We start from the raw sequence: 19,407 nt of genomic DNA, 5'->3' as shown, positions 1-19,407 counted from the left end.
ACCTATAAAAAGCGTTCACGTCTTTATAAAACAATTACAACTTGTAATAGCAGTCCGACTTGTACTGAGCGCTGTAGATTCATTTTGGAGTTGTTAATGTTGCTATAGAAAAGCATTATTTCAAGTAGGTCACGCGTTATCTTTTAATTGCGCTAATTATGATACCATACCTTCTTGCAATGACATGTTTTTTTATTCTCTGATGGTGTTTAATGGCACAACCGGTCACTCGCATGAGATCACAGCAATAGCAAACCACTTCCAATGGACAAAATCAAATCCCACCCTACATATTTAATATTTCGAGAGGCTGTTTCACTCGGATATACGTCACAACAGGGAAGTAAATAATATTGCAATTTTAGTTTCATGCTGACTTTAAAATTAAAAAAGCCAGAAGATACAGTAGTCATGCATCTCTATCAAGACATTTTGATGCAAAAACAGGCGTTGCATTTTCACGGAAAAAGTCTTTAATCGTATTTTTTTTTTTTTTTTTAAGTATTATGTACAGGTTCATATTAAATCACATAACACACAGAATGCCTTCCCAACAGGAGCCCAAGTGAGTAAGCTCACAAATGCAAGCCATTACCCCAAATTCTCTTAGCATGCTCTTCAAAATAGTGAACCAACATGATACGGTAGGGATTATAAAGCTCTTAAATACAGATCGAGTACAAAGCCTTGCTCTCAGTCAACATACTGTGCAGATATTAAGCCAGTTCAGTTAAGTACAGTACACCAAAACCCTGTTTAAGTCGCTTCTGCTAAAAAGTGTGTTCAAAGGAACAGTAGTGCATTTCAACTGTTCAATTAAAAACTGCCCTATTGGAAACCTCAAAGACTATTAGTCCTGTGGGTTAGAATATTTGCACAATGAGGCCGTCGCTTTTTAGTTCTTCCGATTAAATGTAGAACACCAAAAACACCAACCTTTTAATCTCAAGAAAAAGAAACAAATAAATCAAGATTAAGTTCTCTTCAAATGTTTGCCACAGGTTACACAAACCCCAAGGTGCATATTGTTGTTAGGGCAGACTTAATACACAAAAAGGTCTTGGTAAAAGTACATGCCATGAAAATATAAAGTCTTTGATTCCTTTGGCAACTAATTTCACCAAGATCCATCAAATGCAACATTGCTGCTGTGGTTAAAAAATAAAAAATCCAAACACTGCAAACAAAAAGAGCACCAAATAGTGTGCTAGCCTGAACCATTTAAGATATTGAGATCAATAAATGCCGATTCCACATTACAGAAAATATTGAAAAGGCAAAAATGTATATCACATTATAATTTAAAAAGGAACAAGTAAAAACAAAGATAGTCTGCTATAGCATTTATATAGAATTTAAATGATCTATTATATAGAATACAAATGTTAAACAGAATATCAGTGTTGTTCCAAAGTGCACTGCAAATTAAGTCTTGTAGCTGATGCTCTTCGTATTACAGTTTGTGCAAGAGAGATACACGACGATATCGCGTTCATGCGCCATTCAAATCAGAAGGAAAACAAGTATATACAGGGCTCTAAAGGCAACAAAAGCTAGAGGAAAAGAATGCATTACAACAATTTTATTTATCCCTTTATGTACACAGTTGGAGGTAGAACTAATTGTTCTAAGTGCATCTACTATATTTAGGACCAAAATCAACACCCAGAGTATGTTTTCAGATATTCACACATCTTTAGGAGCAACAATAACAGACAGATTTGAAAGGGGGGAACTCAAGACAACCACACAAAATGTTAGGGGTACAGTTATTTTGCCCTAGTTCTACGCAAGTGCAAATGTTATTGGGAAGTTCTGATGTAATAAAGATAAATTTAGCAATAACATGAGTATGATATTCTACATTCCTGTTAAAATAATATATTGTGCCGATATCAACAGCAAAAACTGTTATGAAGAACGTGTGCTTGCTGTTTATGGGATTATGACACGAGGTAGCCTGAATCGCAAAGATATATTCTACTCAGCAACATCAATATACTAGTCCTCAAGCTTTGATGATGCCACAGTGTTAAAATGTTCTTTGTTCCATCTAAACTCAATACACTGGCAGAAAAAAAAGTGTAAAAATGTTACATTTAGGTGTAAAACAGCTTGTCACTGGGGCAGTTCCCATAAGAGGGCCAGTTTGTACCTTATATACCCCTAGAAGGTGCATATTAGTAACTTAGAGTAGTCATATGTACCCTTAACCTTTTAGGGGTAAATAAGGTACACAGGTGTCCCTTTGAGGATACTGCCCCAATAGCAAGCTCTTTTTACCCTAAAGGTACATTTTCTGCTATTTTCTTTTCTAAAAGTGTACCTCAAAGTATAGAAAAATAGTCCTCCTAACTCAAAGTTTTACTTGGGAACTGCATTATAAAAATAACAATGATTTTAACCCTAGAAAAGTAAGAACTTTGAAAGCAATACATGGACTTTAAACACAAGTAAAGGTCAATATCAAACTGAATAAAAATATTTTCTGGGGACAACAGCAGTAACTATTGTCTAAGTCCATTTGGTAAGACCTAACAGTCAGTTTTCCAACTATTCAACACAAATAACAATCCACATACTGAACGTCCAATTGTGGGGTGTTTCTATATGGCATGTTGTACTTTTTACTCTAGGTTGGTTATTAATAGCATACTGACGTTTAGCCAGGCTTGACTTTGACAGATCAGACTTCCTCACAGGAAGATGCAAGAAACGAAAAGAAAGAAGTGTTAATGCAAATATCTGCAAGGCACTAATTTACAACTCTATCCGCTAATGTGAAGACACCCTATTTTAGCTGCTCTCAGTGAGTCTTAATTTGTCTTAAACTTGTTTCCTCAACCGAACCGTGTGCATCTGTCCAACAGCTAATTCATGGAACAAGTCAGTAAATATAATAAAACATTAAATACAGGTGTGAAGTAATAAATACATTTTATTTTATATAAATATGTGGGCCCTTTTGTCCAAATTGTCTGGGAAACGTAGTCAAGAATGAATGTACAATAATGACAACACCTGCTTACATTCATAGAACAAGCTGCCCTAGTAAAATAATGGCATGATTAATTTGATAAACTGTAACATTGATACACTGGCAGCATCTATAGTGATGCGTTATGATATGACTCGGCGTGTGACTGTTAGCTATGAATGGGGTGAGATTGCACGGTTTATACGAGAAGGACAGAATCATGGATTCCCCTCTGAAGCGTCCCGATACATAATCGCTGCAGGTAGTTCCTGGTCCCTTTTTCATTTGATAGGTATGTTTTAACAGCTAATTACTTACTAAATCTGTTTAATATAAAATTTGATTCTAAGCCCCAACACCTCCCCAATACTACAGAAAAAAGACGTGGGTTATAAGTGAGATCAGTAGAGCGCGGCAACGTCGCCACCGGCCGCATTATTTGTTTTCATTCGTTTAATTCCCCACCGTAGTAAAACCTGTCATGATCATGTCTAATTTATGATCGCTTTTAAACTTGTTTTTGTCTCTATGTACAGCTATACAGACTGAGGCGATGCCTCGCTGTGATGAAGGGGAGAGTAGTCGTCCGCGCTGTCCTCTGTCTCGCTCTCTCTCTCTCTCTTTCTCCTTCCTACAGTCTGCCCATACAGGTGGCTGTTCTGCTTCACTTGCGATCGTCGATGGTTTTAATGAATTCCACGGCGGCAGTGAACTGCATCCACCAATAGCACTCCTCCCCGCTCAGCCTGCTGGCGTAGAAATTATTGATGTACTGAATGGTGGACAGAAGGCAGGGTGGGTTTGCCTGGAGGGAGGGAGAGAACGAGCGAGAGGGGGGAATTAACGTACGAGATAACATCTGACCACCCACATTGTGCATCCTTACACATTCAAGCACACTTACAAGTTTAGAAAATCTGGTGTGGGCGTGTGCATTGCAAACACAAACAGGTATGGGGTGGGGAGAAGAAGAAAAAACACGCAATAAGCAAACTTAAGACACCAGCAAGCAAACAAAATAACTCTAGCATAAGGATCAGTACATTAAGTTTGCTTCTGAGGACTTGAGACTTTTTAACCTTGAAGCTGACTAGTGTTCAAAAATTTAGGGGCAGAGTTTTCATTTTTTTTTATTAACGTTTACTCAGCAAGGGTGCATTCAATTGATAAAAAATGGCAGCAAAGACATTTACAGCGTTACAAAAAGATATTTTAATAATAAATGCTGTTCTTTTGAACTTACTATTCACCAAAAAAAATTGAGAAATGCAAGCACACTTAAAGCACAACTGTTTTCAACATTGATAATGATAAGGAATGTTTCTTGAGCAGAAAATATTAACAATGATTTCTGAAGGATCATGTGACACCAAAGACTGGAGAAATGATGCTGAAAATACAGCTTTGCCTTCACAGAAATAAAATGGAATTTTAAAATGTATTTAAATAGAAAACAGTTATTTGAAACTGTAATACTTCATGATATTACTGTTTTTAAAGGGATTTTTGATCAAATAAATGCATCTTTATTGAGCGTAAAAGACTTTAAAAAAACAAAACAAAAACTAACCAACTTTTGAATGGTCTATCTAAAATGAACCTCAAAATGAACCTCAAAGAATAAAAAAATGTAATGTAAAATGTTATTTGTAGCAGGGATGCAATATATATCAATACCATATCGATTAATGGTTAATATTGAGATTATTTTTATTATATAATGTTTCGGTATCATTCGATAATGGATATTTATTTGTGCATGCTCATTTCCCTGATTTTTACTTTTGCTATAATTTAATGCTCTTAAAATTGTCATTTTTAAAACCATAAATAATAATAATAATAGTGTACATTAAAATCTTTTGATGCTTAATTCACTTGAAGCATTTGAAACGACTGATTTATTTAAAATGTATATAGAATCAAAATAATAATTATATAATTTGCACAATCAGCTAATTTTATACAACATATATAACTAAAGGGAATTTCAGTATTTTATAACAGTCAGAGACTATGTGAGTCTGGTCTCTAGGAGGCAAAAACAAGGGAATATTGGCTATCTTTTTAAAGGACGAAGGAATGAACCCTGCTGTTATGAATTTAAAACTGAATTGCTTGTATTTGAAAGGATGTGCCATTTTCCATTACATCTAGAAAAAGGTGTTTAATGAAATCATATGTTCTGGATGTACTGTAATTGGGAGTACAGAACAGGCTAAAATTATTTAATGAACTTCTGAATAGATACTTTTATAAAGCAAAGGATATTTTATTACTTGGAAGACAACAAAGCTTTTGGGACTTAGTGCCAACTATCAGAAATGTTACAAAATACACAGCACACATTGCAATTAGCAGCATTATATAACTCTATGGTTTTGTCTCTTAACTCACCTTAATCAGGACAAAGACGAGCACGGGGACAAAGTCGTCCGCCCCGGGTACAGCGTCCTCATTGGCCAGGCTGAGCAGGTTCATAATGGTGGAGCACATGCGCAGGATACACTGCACCTTATCTCGTGGGGTCTTATAGGCATTGATGGTCCTGATCTCAGCCTGTGCTGAGGGCCACGGTGCCTCCTTCAGATACACCTGCACAGATTCACACACATCAGATTGCAGTCTTCTGTCTTCATTTCTAACTATATTCTGAGACACAGAGCAAACGGTTACCTCTGGGATCTGCAGGGCTTTGTGATTGGCCGTCACCACTTTTGACAGACGCTGAATGTGCTCGTGGAAAAGCCTTGAATAAAGGAGACATCCCATTAAAAGACATTTAAAATGCTAAAATGGTGTCCTAAACTGAGCATACGTTTTCTTGTGCAAAGTAAATATGTTTCAACTGACAGTGATTTTGTTAGTGATAGTTTAATATGCAGGCATGAATATGATTTTGGACCAATGATATTTCATTGTGCAAGGCTATCCAGAGAAAATTTCAACTATGTGATTGACAAAATGTCAAACATGAGGATTAGTATAGAGGAGATTGTTGGATGTGTCACATTTAATTCAGACACAATGTATGAATCAACATGGAAAGGAATAAGGAAAATTTTGATCGCATAGTAAATATTTGAGTTTCCTCACTCGTCTCTGTGGATGTCCCCATCTTGATTGGGGTAGAATGCCAGTTTGAAGATGCGGTTCATGACGCTGCGTTCGATGGCCATCTGGGCGTCCTGGAGCTGCTCCTCACTGGCATACTGCCAGATGGCATCATGGGCCATGGCTCCATACAGGTAACGCAGGAAATCCTCCACGGCTGCTGTCTTATCGTCAGATGCTGTGCAGCCCTGAAATGCTGTGGAACAACAGAGAGAGTCAGACTCAAACACAGAGGTCTCATCTATCATTTCATACAACCACTCAAATTTATAATGTTAGGTTTTTTTTTTATAATGTTAGTTTTTTTTTATTATTTTATTAAAAATAAAATTATATTTCTCAAAGAATCCTGAAAAAAAAAATGTAGTATGGTTTACCCAAAAATATTGAGCAGCACAACTGTTTTCAACATTGATAATAATAATAATAAATATATCTTGAGCAGCAAATCGGCATATTAGAATTATTTCTGAAGGATCATGTGACATTGAAGACTAGAGTAATGATGCTGAGAATTCAGCTTTCCCATCACAAGAATAAATTACATTTTAAAATAGATTTAAATAGATTTCACAATGTTACAATTTAAAAATCTCAGACATCATTAATCCGCTAAACAGCAGAGTAGTACTCTAGATAGTAGTGTAATATGAGTCACTATACTCTGAAAAGGCCAAACCATGTGTTTTTTAGAGCTACTAATTTTATAAATTAATATATACATGTATTTTTGTAAACACAGAAAATGGCTCCAAAGGAGAGGTAATTAAAGTTAGAGACCTCAGCTCTAATGAGTCAAACATCCACCTTTGCTCTGAGAATGACTTAAAATAAAGCACTAGATTTTTCAGCATTTGGCAATCAACACAAAAAGTGAGTTTTCATATAGACCTTTGATGAAGTCAAGCATCTTAGACTCCATGTGTTCTAGAAGCAGTCGGACGCAGACAGTGGTAAAGTAGCGGTTGGCCACTTCTTTATCTCTCAACACTCTCTGCAGGAGTCGCTCCAGATGAGCCTGAGACGTCTGCAGGCCCTGCCGGCACCGCGTCAGATAGGCGATGTACGGAGCACGCTTCCTACAGCACAAAACCATCACAGCGCTCATTATGGAGTCATGCCCAAAAATATGTCAGCACAATCTTTTATTAAATTGTGATTCATAGCTGTGTTTGAGGGAAGTCAGTAAAAGAAAGAAACAATGAGACAGAAAGTTAGGGAGACATTAAGAGATAGAGAGAGAGAATAATGTGTGTACCTGTAGTCCTCTGCCATGGCAGTGAGCAGTTTTCTGCAGGTGCGAGGGTCGAGGTGGCTGACGCAGCGCGTAGTCTCCTGGATCTGAGCCATCTGGTTCTTATCCTGCAGGTTAATGGCCTCCGCCAGCTGCACCTTCAGAAAGCACACAATCTCGTTGTCTGAGGAGAGAGAGGAGACAGGGGCCAGACATAAATGCACAGCGTTTTGAACCTCAGAAGCTGCGGAACAGCTACTTTCACCCCATGAGCAAAGAGCTAAAAAAAAAACTTAATTTCAAAAGGTTTGTTTTAAATAGGACTGAATACTACCATAATGATGATAATAATAATAATTAGTAGTAGTAGTACATAATAATAATAATATTTTTTATAGCAATTATATTGAATTATTATGTATAAATAATAGAAGATAATATGGGTTATAGGTACCTTCGGGATCTGCATGGTCCGGGAGGCCGTTACGTGTTGTTGCAGGTGGAATGATGGGAAATACAACCGAATCTGCAGAGCACAACGCCATGCGAAGCTTTTTCTTAATATCACTGCAGAGATGAAACAGACATGGCAGGTTATCAGTCTGATTGTGTAATATGTTCATTGCCATTTTGGTTTACAACTGAGATTTAGACTTTCAGAATGTACTGATTTTACTGAGAGTTTGTCTGAGTGACCTAAAGGAGAACGTCTTGTCCTGAGGTGGTGCTGTCTGACTGGCAGAGTCTGGAAGGTCATCTGCAGAGATGTTCTGCAGTACTTCATCTTTAGGAGAGTCATGCTCACTGTCTCCTTCTCTACAAGACTCTGTAACACACGGAGCAAAACAGTGAGAAAACAGCAGACAACTAATTGTATCAGTGATACATTTTGTCCAACAGATGCGAGTAGAAAGCATAATAAATAGTGCTATGTCTTTAACTACTTTAATTTGAGGATAATATAAATAGTTTCCCCAGTGGTAACACTTAATTTACAGTTTCATTGTTACATATGTAACATGTGCTTACTCCGGTAATAACAGTAAAGTATGCTTAATTACATGCAATTAACCCTAAACCTAACCCTATAGTAAGTACATGTTGTCAAATAATATTACTCAGTAATTACATGTAGGACACCTTAAAATAAAGTAACCGAAATAGTTTCAGGAGGAAAAAAGCTGCAATTATTTCCTTTCAAACACTACAATAAAAGTTAGTAACAAAAGGTAGCTAAATACATGAAGCTATTAGGGACAGCAGGGTGACAGCAATAAACTAAAATATAACTAAAAAAAAACAAGATCTCATTTTCCCATTTCATATAAAATAATTTGCTACAAAAACATGACAGATTTACTACTCAGTGATGCATTCTTGTTGTAGTTGTATTTAAGTTTATTGACATGTCAGCTTTATGGGCAATTTTGTGGCAGGTTTAAATTACTTGGACAATGCTACAAATGAGAGGACAACATATGAGTGTGTTTGCTGGAAAATGTAGTTTGATATTGGACAGGATACGGTCTCTTTAAAACAACTGAACTGCAATCACACGGCTAAAAATTTTAAGTTAGAAGCTTCACTAGTTTTACTCCTCAAGTTATTTACTCAACAAGAGAGTGTATACCCTTGTGTGTGTTGGTGTATAAAGCATGAATTTTGTTATTTGGCAAACCTTGTCCAATATAGTTTCCAGAACCTGCTCCATCACTGTGGGTGGGTCGTTTCTCCATGTACCTGATGTACTTGTCCATTATTGCCTCTGCTGACTGGGTCTTAGAGTTCTGTCTGAGCATTGAATGCTCATCTGAGATGCACAAAAAGGTATACACGTGATCAATGTGGACAATGGTTGCAGAGAGTGTATGATGAAGTTAAATGTGTGCAGACCTTGTGGGACCCTCTCTGCTCCTTGCTCGTCTTTTTCTGGCTTGTCCCGCTTTCGGAGCCCCGCGATCGGCACTGCAGAGATGAGCAGAAGCCGTTAATCTCACAAAATGCCAGAACACTGAAGTTGTGTTCCTATGAGAAAGCTAACCTCAAGACACGGACTCTCTCCAGTCCATTGTGGCAAATAGATAAACATGCTTAGAATGCTTTTGCTCCATACATAAGCCACAACCAAAATTTTAGTAATGGGGAACTAAAACAGGAAGCATGTCACTACTAAAGTGCAAACACACAGATGTGGAGCTCTGTGCTGCAGAATGTCATCTGTATGCTCATGTGAATTTAGGCTGTGTGCAAAATAGAGAAAAAAAAGAGAGGTTGCAATAGCAAAAATTCAGTAGTTACCAATATTGGTAAAATCATGAATCTATATACCAAGAGCAAAAAACAATATGCTATTAAACAATCTTTTTCGGTTAAAAAGTTTAGTCAAAACTAAAATAAAAAAAATAGTATTAAAGTATTCCAAAGTTCTGGTAGTTTTGGTGCCTACAGTAAATTACGCATATTTTTCAAGTGCATGTTTCAGCAAATGTCCTTATATAGAGGTCAACCACTGCAAAATAAACCATGTTAAACCAAAATGGCTGCATGAATGAAAAGATGAAGCTCGATTGTGTTATGTCACAAAGTTGCAAGGAGGAGTCTACGGGATCTAGTACAAGTTTGGGCCGCTGGTGTACAGCACTAGATTGAGTGGGAGAGAGCTTGAAGAGTGGGTTACCTGGGAGTTCACCCTCTGCAGTCCAATAGAGCACTGTGTGAGGAACACAGACAGCAACAGACAGGGTTGGGGGTCACAAACACAAACTCTTCACCCAAGCCATGCTAAATGTTAACTGCTAACGAGCGTCAGAAAGTTAGATCGATTCGAGCTGCATTTGGGAGATTGACTGTTCAAAATTTTGGGTCAGTATTTTGTTTTAGTAAACATGCAGTAAATTGATCAAAAGTGAGAGTAAAGAAATTCATAAAGTTTTGTTTTATTTTTGATTTATTTGCAATTAATCAAATAATTGTTATATATATATATATATATATATATATATATATATATATATATATATAATCCATTAAGCAAAATTTTAAGCAGCACAACCATTTTCAGCATTGATAATAAAACTATGTGACACTTAAGACGGGAGTAATAAATGCTAAAAAAAAATTACCATCACAAGAATAAATTACATTTTAAAATATATGAACACAGAAAACAGATTTTTTAAATTGTAATGATATTTCACAATATTACTGTTTTCACTGTACTTTTGATCAAATAAATGCAGCCTTAAAAAAAAAAAAGAAAAAAAAAAACGTTTGAATGCTAGTGTATAGGCAATTCAACAAAAAAAAAACAATTAGGTGTTTAACTATCAAATATATGTAAGAAAGGAACAGCCAATAATCACAAAGAGAAATGATTATCCAATTATAAATACTGATCACATACTGAACTGCAATAACTTGGATAAAGTGTTTTCCATGTTTAAAGAAGTCTTGTAGTTGTAGGGATGCACATTACAGAGGTGACAATGTCAGTATCAGCAACTACTTGCGTTTTCAAAATTATTGCCATAAATCCAATTAGGGCAATAATAAAAGTAGATATTATCATCACTTTTTCCCCACTCAAACAGAATCCTTTTTTTCTATGCCAGCAATTTCTATATCAATTACATTTTCTAGCCATTGATCCACAGGATAAAAGCAGACATGTACTTGTATAAAAAAAAAACCCGAAGGGAATGAGAGTTGGGCTCCTCACCTTTAGGAATGGCTGGAACAAAGCGCTTCTTCCACCAGGGTCTGTTCCTATCAGACTTCTCATCATCACTGTCCTTTCTGTCCTCAGACTGTATGCATTCAAAAACAGTTATTTAAAGTAGTTGTTCACTCAAACATTTCTTGATCTCAGGTAACTTAAAGTTAAAACTTAAACTCTGAAGAAAAACTTAAACTCTGAAGAAAAATAAAATCGACTGACAAAGTAAAGATTATTTTGAGTAGATTATGGTATATTTTTTGTCCAGAAATTAAAATTGTTACATAGAGGAAGATGGTGGAAGAAAATATTTATCCTAAATCCTCGAGGCCCACAGAGAAGGAAACGAATAGTTGAAATAAAGTCGTTATTTATTTATTTTTTGCGAACAAAAAGTATTCTCGTCGTTTGATAAACTTAAGATTGAGTCACTGTAGTCACTTGGACTATTTTAACGATGTCTTTAATAAATTTTAGGGGCCGGCAAGCTTCAATCCCTGAAGAAGCCTATGGAGGAGTGATCCAGCTCTCAGATTTAATCAAAAATATCATAATTCGTGTTCCGAAGATGAACGAAGGTCTTACGGGGCTGGAACAACATGAGGGTGAGTAATAACTGACAGAATTTTCATTTTTGGGTGAACTATCCCTTTAAGTTTGACTAAGTTTGGGGTCAGATTTATTAAAAAGATATTAATACTAAGAAATGATTCAGCAAGGATGCATTAATTCATAAATTGCATAAATTAATTTTGTTCACCTCTCCTTTGAGGGAATCCTTGCTGGGAGAAGAGGTGGGGCCTGTGGAGTAAGCCCCAGCCGCGTCTCTCTCCTCCATCATGGTCCTGCGGTTCAGTCCGGGATCGCTGTTGGGTCTGCGGCCAGCAGACACCACATCTGTGCTACGGCTTCTCACCAGCCTTTCAGGGTAAGAGTGCCTCTGCTTGGGATGCTCCAGGTCACCCTGTGCCAGGTGGGGGGCAAAGAGCGGTGGGCGAGGCTCCTGGTGGCTCATTATGCTGGCCTCTGGAATGGGCGGGTCAGGGGGAGGATGAGGGGGCCGGGGATAGTGCACCTTGGGCCGCACGATGGTGCCGGTGGTCGAACCTGCAAAGACATTTGATCCAAAATCAGAGGGTTCTTGCTTTTGGATTTAAATAATGTCAATGGCTAAGTTCGATACCAGTGAGAAAAACTTTTTGCGCTGTGGTATTTGTGACTTAACTGCCAGTTCTTGACAAACAAAACTAGATGCCAGGGTTGTGACATGACTTCTGTTCAACTGGCAATCATAAAAAAGGTTAAATGCATACCATCAGCATGAGTGTGTGTGTCTGTGTGTGTGTGTGTGTGTGTGTGTGTGTGTGTGTGTGTGTGTTAGAAAGCTTGAAAAAGCTGTCAGAGTCAGACAGACCTCAGGTGAAAGTAGGCCACCTGTTCCAAGGGTACAGCATCTCTGCTGTGTGCCTTCCAATGCCAGCCCTGTGCCACTAGCTCAGTGGGGACGGGCTGCTGAGCCAAAACGCCTGCAGTGAGGTCTAGCAACCTGTCATCCCCTCACCTTGCCCCACACATACAGATTCTCACAATGTCTCTTCAACACATTTATGCAACTTTCCATTGTGGATATGTGGGCTTGGTAGAATCAAATCAAATTTTGCCCTTAAACACCAATATAATATAACCCCTTATTCTACCAGAAAGGGCCGTAATAGGATAGAAATCTGGCAAGCGCTTCCTCTATTTCACAGTACACATGCTGTTTAGTGGGCTCTTGTCATTAGGCACATTAATGGCACTCCTTTCTAGATCTTACATGTGTAAGTACTGCATTCAACAGCAGTGCATGCTGGGAAGTGACATTACCTTCTCCAGAGGAGAGGGGATCGAACATGGCCAGCAGTGAATCTGCATGAGAGGGTGCACAGGATAGACTGTGAGCTCCTAGAGAGGTGGAAGAATGGAGGAGTGGATAGAGGAAGAAGTAAATGAGTGACAAAGGATAGTCCCACACCAGACATCCCAAGAAACAAATTCAACAGCTGTGCAGGATGAGATTTAATAGTGAAGAAAAACATATTTTATGTCTGAAGATAAAAAAGTTTGATATACTTGATATCTCGCAAAACATACAAATATGAATTCAAACTTAAAGATGCACCAAGTTATTATGTATATATGTTTCTCTGGCTCTTATTTTCTTTAAACATCTGATATGTCTGTATTATGCTCTTTGCTATCTTTTTTCCAGGGCATTTATGTACCTTTACCACAGATAAACTGTTGTGCAACATAAGTTGACATTCACTTCGAAAATACGGATGCACTGATCATAAAATTCTGTACAAAGCACAGTGTGTATGTGCCCAATCAGTAACTTGAGTGTGTGTTTGTACCATGAGCAGAGTCTTCTCCATCTGGACTGGTCACGGAGTCTTTGCCTCCAAAATCTGAGCTGCACTCTGAGCGTAGGTCTTCAATCTTATTGGGGATGTCCTCTGATGTGGCACTGATGCCTGCACAAACAATATGTAACAAATCAGCAAAACCTCAAACTATAAATCACAGAGACAAACATATTACCTTCAGAGCTGTGAAGTAGTTTGATCTGTCAAAGAGGAAACTTTGGTATGACATTCCTCTTATACAAAGAACAAAATAATGATGAAAAAAATATACATTTTCTGCTGCCTTAGCAAAACAAGCCTAGAGTTTGACTGTATATACATCTCTCAGATATACAAAATAGTTCAGATAGTAAGCAAAAGTCTAGCGTATAGGTGATGGAGTGGTGGCCAAGTTGAACAGCCAATATCATTTCAAGCTCCTCATGGAAGCAGGGAAACCACGCCAATGCTCCCTTGAGCACACAAAGAGGGCAGGAGAATCCCCAGGGAGGTCAGAGTAGGTGAACGAGAGATGGAAACGGCAAGAATGAACGAAAGAGGAAAGGAAAGGCAATCCATCTGCAAAGGTCCTCAGGGAAAACTCCCCACAAGGAGTCGGTCGGGAGTTTGCCGTTGTGTTACCTGGCTCTTCGTCTTCATCACAATGTCACGGCAGAAGAGCCACTGTATAAAGAACTCTGCGAGCCAGAGAATACAATTTAAATGTGACATGTAAGCGGGATGTTCAAACCTTTGGATTGTTGAATGCTGCAAGCTCATGATTACTCAAATCTGTGATTCCAGACTGAATGTGAACGTTCATTTGAACAAATTTAGACAATTGAGGCTCTGATATGACCTCATTTTGAACAAAATCAGGCTAAAACAAAGTTTGTTTTGGTTGTTCGAAACAGCTTGCCAAAGAGAAATTTCCAGAAAAAGTTTGCTACAGCTTGTAAACACCTTCAAAGTACCATTTGTCTGTGGCATTTATGTAATATGTACCGGTAGGTGCGGCACTGAAGCTTCACCTTCTTTGACCTTGAAAATATTCTCTGATTAAGTTCTTCTGTTCAGACCGTCAAAGTGAGACACAAGTAAAAACAAACACACTGAAAAGTTGCTTTATAGTAGAAATTTAAGTAGTAATTCTAAGTGCATTTTCATGCTTAATATTGTTAAGCTGCTTGCTTTAAAGCAATCTTTTGTAAAAAGTGCTAAATAAATAAATAAATAAATAAACACAATGTGACTACTGGAGAGCCGAATTAAAGATCCGCATGCAAACAGATTCACGTCGCTATGATCAGATGCTTTCTTAACTGCTGTTTATTTTGTTATTGAGAGGAAAGCATGCAGCACATATTAACATATCCATCTAAACGTAACTCTCAGCAGCTTGGACAGCTTCGGGATGTTCGCTAAAAGTATGACGCTGCAAAGGTATTTCAAACTTCTTTTCACCCCTAAGTGAAGAACGAATAAGAACTTCACCGTAGGGCTGGGGTAAACGATTATTAATTAAACGATTAGTCGACTAATCTAATGACTAATTGAACGATTATTTTTTGAAACATGGAAATTGAAGAAGTGCACATTCAATGCACAACAATTTTGATCTGTTTCTTACAGAGTATCTAAATTTTAAAATGTTTGGTACTCAAATGAGCCCTATCACACTTGGATGTGGTGCTCATTTTAATGTTTTCAGTGCTCATGAAAAACAACCGGACTGATTAGGGGTTTGGGGGTTTACATGTGCTTCATAAGGCACACGCGCACATTTGCACACACACACGCAAGGTCTCTCGCTCTCTCCCTCTCTGCCGCGCACTACAAGGTTTGGAGCTCGCGAGCTCTAGATTCCAAGATATTTTAACTAATTTGCGGCCATCAGGCAGCCGCTATCAATATGCGGGAGACTCCTGGAACTTCCGGGAGACAGGATGTCAACTCCATTTGGCACAGAATGCAAATATCGACACCTTTACGTTTGGGACTAAATTTGAAGTAGGGCTGGGCGATATAGCCAAAAAAAAAAATCACAATAATTTTTTTTATATCAGTCGATATCGATAATTATCGCGATAAATGTCAAATCTTTATTTCTTTCAAGTTTAAAGGGAGATTTTTGCTCCTAAGTGAAAGTTGTTGAAACCAGAGTGTTGTGTTTTTAAACTACTCTTTATTGTCAGAACATATCATGACAAACACTTGCCAAACAGGTGAACATTTCACAAATCTCAGGTAGAACATTCAAACATTTGTCATTTTTCCTTAACAAAATAAATATCTGAATAGAAAAATATATTTCTTAGTTTCTGCATGTGCTAATGGAGGATATTGTTTCAAGTCTTGAAACAGGTTTGTGTTGCCTGACTTTGATGGCACGTATCTTCAGCACAGTTTGCAGTGCAGGCTGCAATATTAACATTACATGTTTTGTCTCGAAACGCATATTTGACAGTGAATTGCCAGTAAATCTGCACCCCAACTCAAGCTGATACTACTATATTAAATTTATGTTCATTAACAAAAACAGTAACATCTGTTAAAAAAAGTAATGACCGCATTTTTATTTGGCAAAATGTAATATTCTGACTATTTGAGTTTTATTAAAATGAACCACTGGTCATCCAGTATCATGCATTTATATCATGATAACCACAGATAAAACCAGGCATAGCCTAAAGCACAACTATCATGGCAAAATGTTGGTTTCTATGGCATTTGTATGAAAAACTGTAGCCTAAATACATTATTAAATACTGTAATTATATTCCATTAGTCATTTAATACATTGTCTACATTGATAATATAATACAATTCAATATGTATATCCCACATTTCATGGTGCAGTTAGTAAATCCGTGGTAAATGGATTCAGTATCAATTCAGATTCTGACTGTATCGTTGCGCACAGTGTTTCTCCTGTTTGTCTTAGTCAGCGCTGTTTCATCTGCCTTTAAACTGGTTTAAACTGGACATTTGTGTTCTTCGCTGAATTGAAGCGCTTCACTATGACCGATCAGAGTAAACGCGTCTGCTCTAGTGAGCTCGCGCGGCGCTGCGGTTTGGACTTTGAACCGAGCGGATAAATGGTCCGTGTGGCGCGCGGTTCAAACGAGTTTCGTTCCCCTTTTCGCGCATAAACATTATCGAACATTTATCGACCTCTTGATATCGTTTTATCGAGAAAAAATATTTTGCGATAATTATCGTTATCGTTTTATCGCCCGGCCCTAATTTGAAGTATTCCCATACTTCTTTTTCTTTTGTTAGGGCTTTTTGCATGGCTTTGTTGGGAATTCTGTGAAGAGGTTGCCGTTTCGTCCTCCATTCTGCAATGTTTCCGTCTCCCACGTGTGTGTGGCGAGCTGTACCGCTGGGAACGGTGCAATAAATAACTGAATAAATAAATAAAAGAAACGTCGACAAAAAAATATGACGCCGACGTAATTTTGACGTCGAAGCGTCGACGTCATCGACGCGCCGCTACAGGCCTACTTCACCGTGAGTATATCGGGGCCTTTAAGCTTCTGTGTATGTGTACCTGAAACGACGCTGAGTCCCGGGGTGCTGGGTCGGGAGCTGACCTCCCTGACCTCGGTGTCATCTGAAGTACTTCCCACACCGGAGCAGCTCTCCAGCTCCTGCAAGCGTTCCTCCTGCTTCAGGTCTGCAGCTTCTGCAACAAAGATTCATTAACTGTAGAAAACGGTGTATCCACACACACAAAGACACTCAGGGCATCCCCGTGGAGGGCTCTCATTTACGTGCTCATTTGTAATAATGCAGGTCTCAATTGGTCTTCGGAGTCTACTTTTCCACTGCCTCGAACTGAAACAAACCCCAGAAAAGCAAAAAAACAATCACTCATTCTCTCTTTCCTATGTTTGTGATGCAAAACGGGCAGGGAGACAAGACCACACGCAGACTGCCGCATGCCTGATACTGGCACAGTGTTGTTTTACTTTCCTATTCACAACAGTTGCATGATTTATTTCTTAGTCACAACTGTATGATTCATAGCATAATTAGACTTGTTTATAGGATCATTATTAGTGATGTCACAACAACCAAATTTCAGTAGTGGATACTAATACCATTAAAATGTAAAAATGATCAATACCACAACAAAAACTAATATGCTACTGAACAAATTTGTTCAGTTAAAAAGCTAAATATTAATTCAAATATAAAAAAAAAAAAATTAACATAGCCTGTAGAATGCATTTAAAGTTTTAAACTAGTGATTTTTAACATAATGGGAGATCAGCAAGTCTATCAGGCTGCACTGACACTAAAATGCCCAATGCACAGTTGCAATGCTTTGACACAAAACATCACCTTTAAGTATTTAGCATTAAGGTATTCAAATTTTAGATGTTTGAATCCCACAATAATATTTAAAATATCAGTAAGCTTAATTAATATATATATATATATATATATATAAAAAATTATAATTTATTGGGTACTTTCAATTGGGAGGTGGCTGTCCCGAACGCTAACGCCTAAATTTCAATTTGAACTTCCAATTTTTTCACATTTTTCCCATTGTTTTTAAAATATATATATATATATTTTTTTTTTTTAAGAAAAGTGAAATAAAAAAATATATATTTTCTTTGTAAATAATGAAACTGTGTCACACATGTTCATGTCACTACCGAAAAAAATTATGTTTTAGTCCATTGGCTGAGAATGATTTTGACCACACCCCTACATTTTTGATTAGTAAATATTCATGTGTCCCTCTCGCTCATATATTCTCTCTTTCATAGTAGATAGGTACCATCGTTTTGAGGTAAATGTGTCCAGAAGTCTGAAAATCTGTGTTTAAGTAACGTCACTACCAAACACCTTTTTTCTGCAATTAAGCAAACTTTTTTGGATGTTAATCCATAAAACTTAGTTTTTATGTGTGTACAACGGTTCAGAACTGTGCTAGGTAACAATGTACTGAGAGAGATCACCAGTACATGGGCAGCCTTATTCACTAAACTATTCTTTTATGCATTCAGCTCTCACCTGAGTCACTTGGCAGAACCTCCACACTCCACGCCTCACTCGTTGTCTCAGAGATGGTAGAACCGTATGGGTCCAGAAGCACCGGCAAACACAGCAAGCTGCCCAGAGCATTCTCCGCCGCCGCCCCTGAGAGGAGAAAACATCCACAGGGGCTAGGTTGAAAATACAGATTTTTTTATTTTAATCGATTCGCATTTTGATAAACCGATATTGATTCTTAAAATCACAATATTTTCGTCTATGCTGTTTCCAGTTGATGCATGAACAAACCTTCACAAAAAAAAATATTTGAAGCGTGCCTAACATCCAATAAATCACAATAAGCTTTGTGCTTTGTTACTTTTGATATGAAAAAAGCCTCCACTTTCAAATTCTGTCCATTTTATTATGAAATTCAAACAATAAATACTGTTTTGCCACTCTTTATTGTTGCGTGACAGATTGCTATAGCACCTCAGTTCAAGCGAAGCGTCAGTACGGAGCACATGTACCCTCATCATCTCTTCTGCTTTACTACAACCCCAAATCAGAAAAAGTTGGGACATTTTGTAAAATACATTAAAATCAAGAATCTGTGATTTATTAATTCTATTTAAACTTTTTTTAACTGAAAAAAGTACAAAGAAAAGTTTTCCAATGTTTTCACTGACCAACATAATTGTATTTTGTAAATATGAACAACAATTTGATTTTAATGGATGCAACACACCCCCAAAAAAGTTGGGACAGAGACACGTTTACCACTGTCTCACATCACCTTTCCTTTTAATTACACTTTTTAATCATTTGGGAGTTGAGGATACTAATTGTTGGAGTTTTGCTAGTGGAATATTTGCCCAATCTTGTCTGATACAAGACAGCCGCTCAACAGTCTGTGGTCATCACTGTCTGATTCTCCTTTTCATGATGGGTCATACATTTTCCATAAGAGACATATCTGGACTGC

The 19,407-nt window shown here is 37.5% G+C and overlaps 1 protein-coding gene across 13 annotated transcripts in view; it reads right to left on the bottom strand.

The window, feature by feature from the left end:
* Positions 1–455: 455 nt before the first annotated feature.
* The window catches only part of gapvd1 (GTPase activating protein and VPS9 domains 1), a 58,078-nt gene continuing 39,126 nt past the window's right edge, over positions 456–19,407 (bottom strand). For 5 of the 13 annotated variants that reach the window (XM_077222835.1, XM_077222830.1, XM_077222833.1 and 2 more), the window contains 17 exons: positions 18,462–18,587; positions 16,981–17,115; positions 13,437–13,556; positions 12,907–12,984; positions 11,801–12,147; positions 11,044–11,131; positions 10,003–10,035; positions 9,219–9,290; positions 9,004–9,135; positions 8,022–8,151; positions 7,780–7,892; positions 7,350–7,509; positions 6,983–7,170; positions 6,074–6,287; positions 5,654–5,726; positions 5,375–5,572; positions 456–3,782 (listed from right to left, as the gene is read on the bottom strand). In XM_077222835.1, coding sequence (XP_077078950.1) covers positions 3,642–3,782; positions 5,375–5,572; positions 5,654–5,726; positions 6,074–6,287; positions 6,983–7,170; positions 7,350–7,509; positions 7,780–7,892; positions 8,022–8,151; positions 9,004–9,135; positions 9,219–9,290; positions 10,003–10,035; positions 11,044–11,131; positions 11,801–12,147; positions 12,907–12,984; positions 13,437–13,556; positions 16,981–17,115; positions 18,462–18,587 — 2,348 coding nt within the window. In that variant the 3' untranslated portion in view covers positions 456–3,641. The remainder of the gene's footprint in view (positions 3,783–5,374; positions 5,573–5,653; positions 5,727–6,073; positions 6,288–6,982; positions 7,171–7,349; positions 7,510–7,779; positions 7,893–8,021; positions 8,152–9,003; positions 9,136–9,218; positions 9,291–10,002; positions 10,036–11,043; positions 11,132–11,800; positions 12,148–12,906; positions 12,985–13,436; positions 13,557–16,980; positions 17,116–18,461; positions 18,588–19,407) is intronic. The other 8 variants (XM_077222838.1, XM_077222832.1, XM_077222839.1 and 5 more) reach the window with 3 other exon arrangements.

The sequence above is a fragment of the Siphateles boraxobius genome, unplaced genomic scaffold (genome assembly GCF_051911475.1).
Source record: "Siphateles boraxobius isolate OS27281-9 unplaced genomic scaffold, OSU_SipBor_1 9, whole genome shotgun sequence".
Taxonomy (NCBI): Eukaryota; Metazoa; Chordata; class Actinopteri; order Cypriniformes; family Leuciscidae; genus Siphateles; species Siphateles boraxobius.
This window is presented reverse-complemented; position numbering and strand designations above follow the sequence as displayed.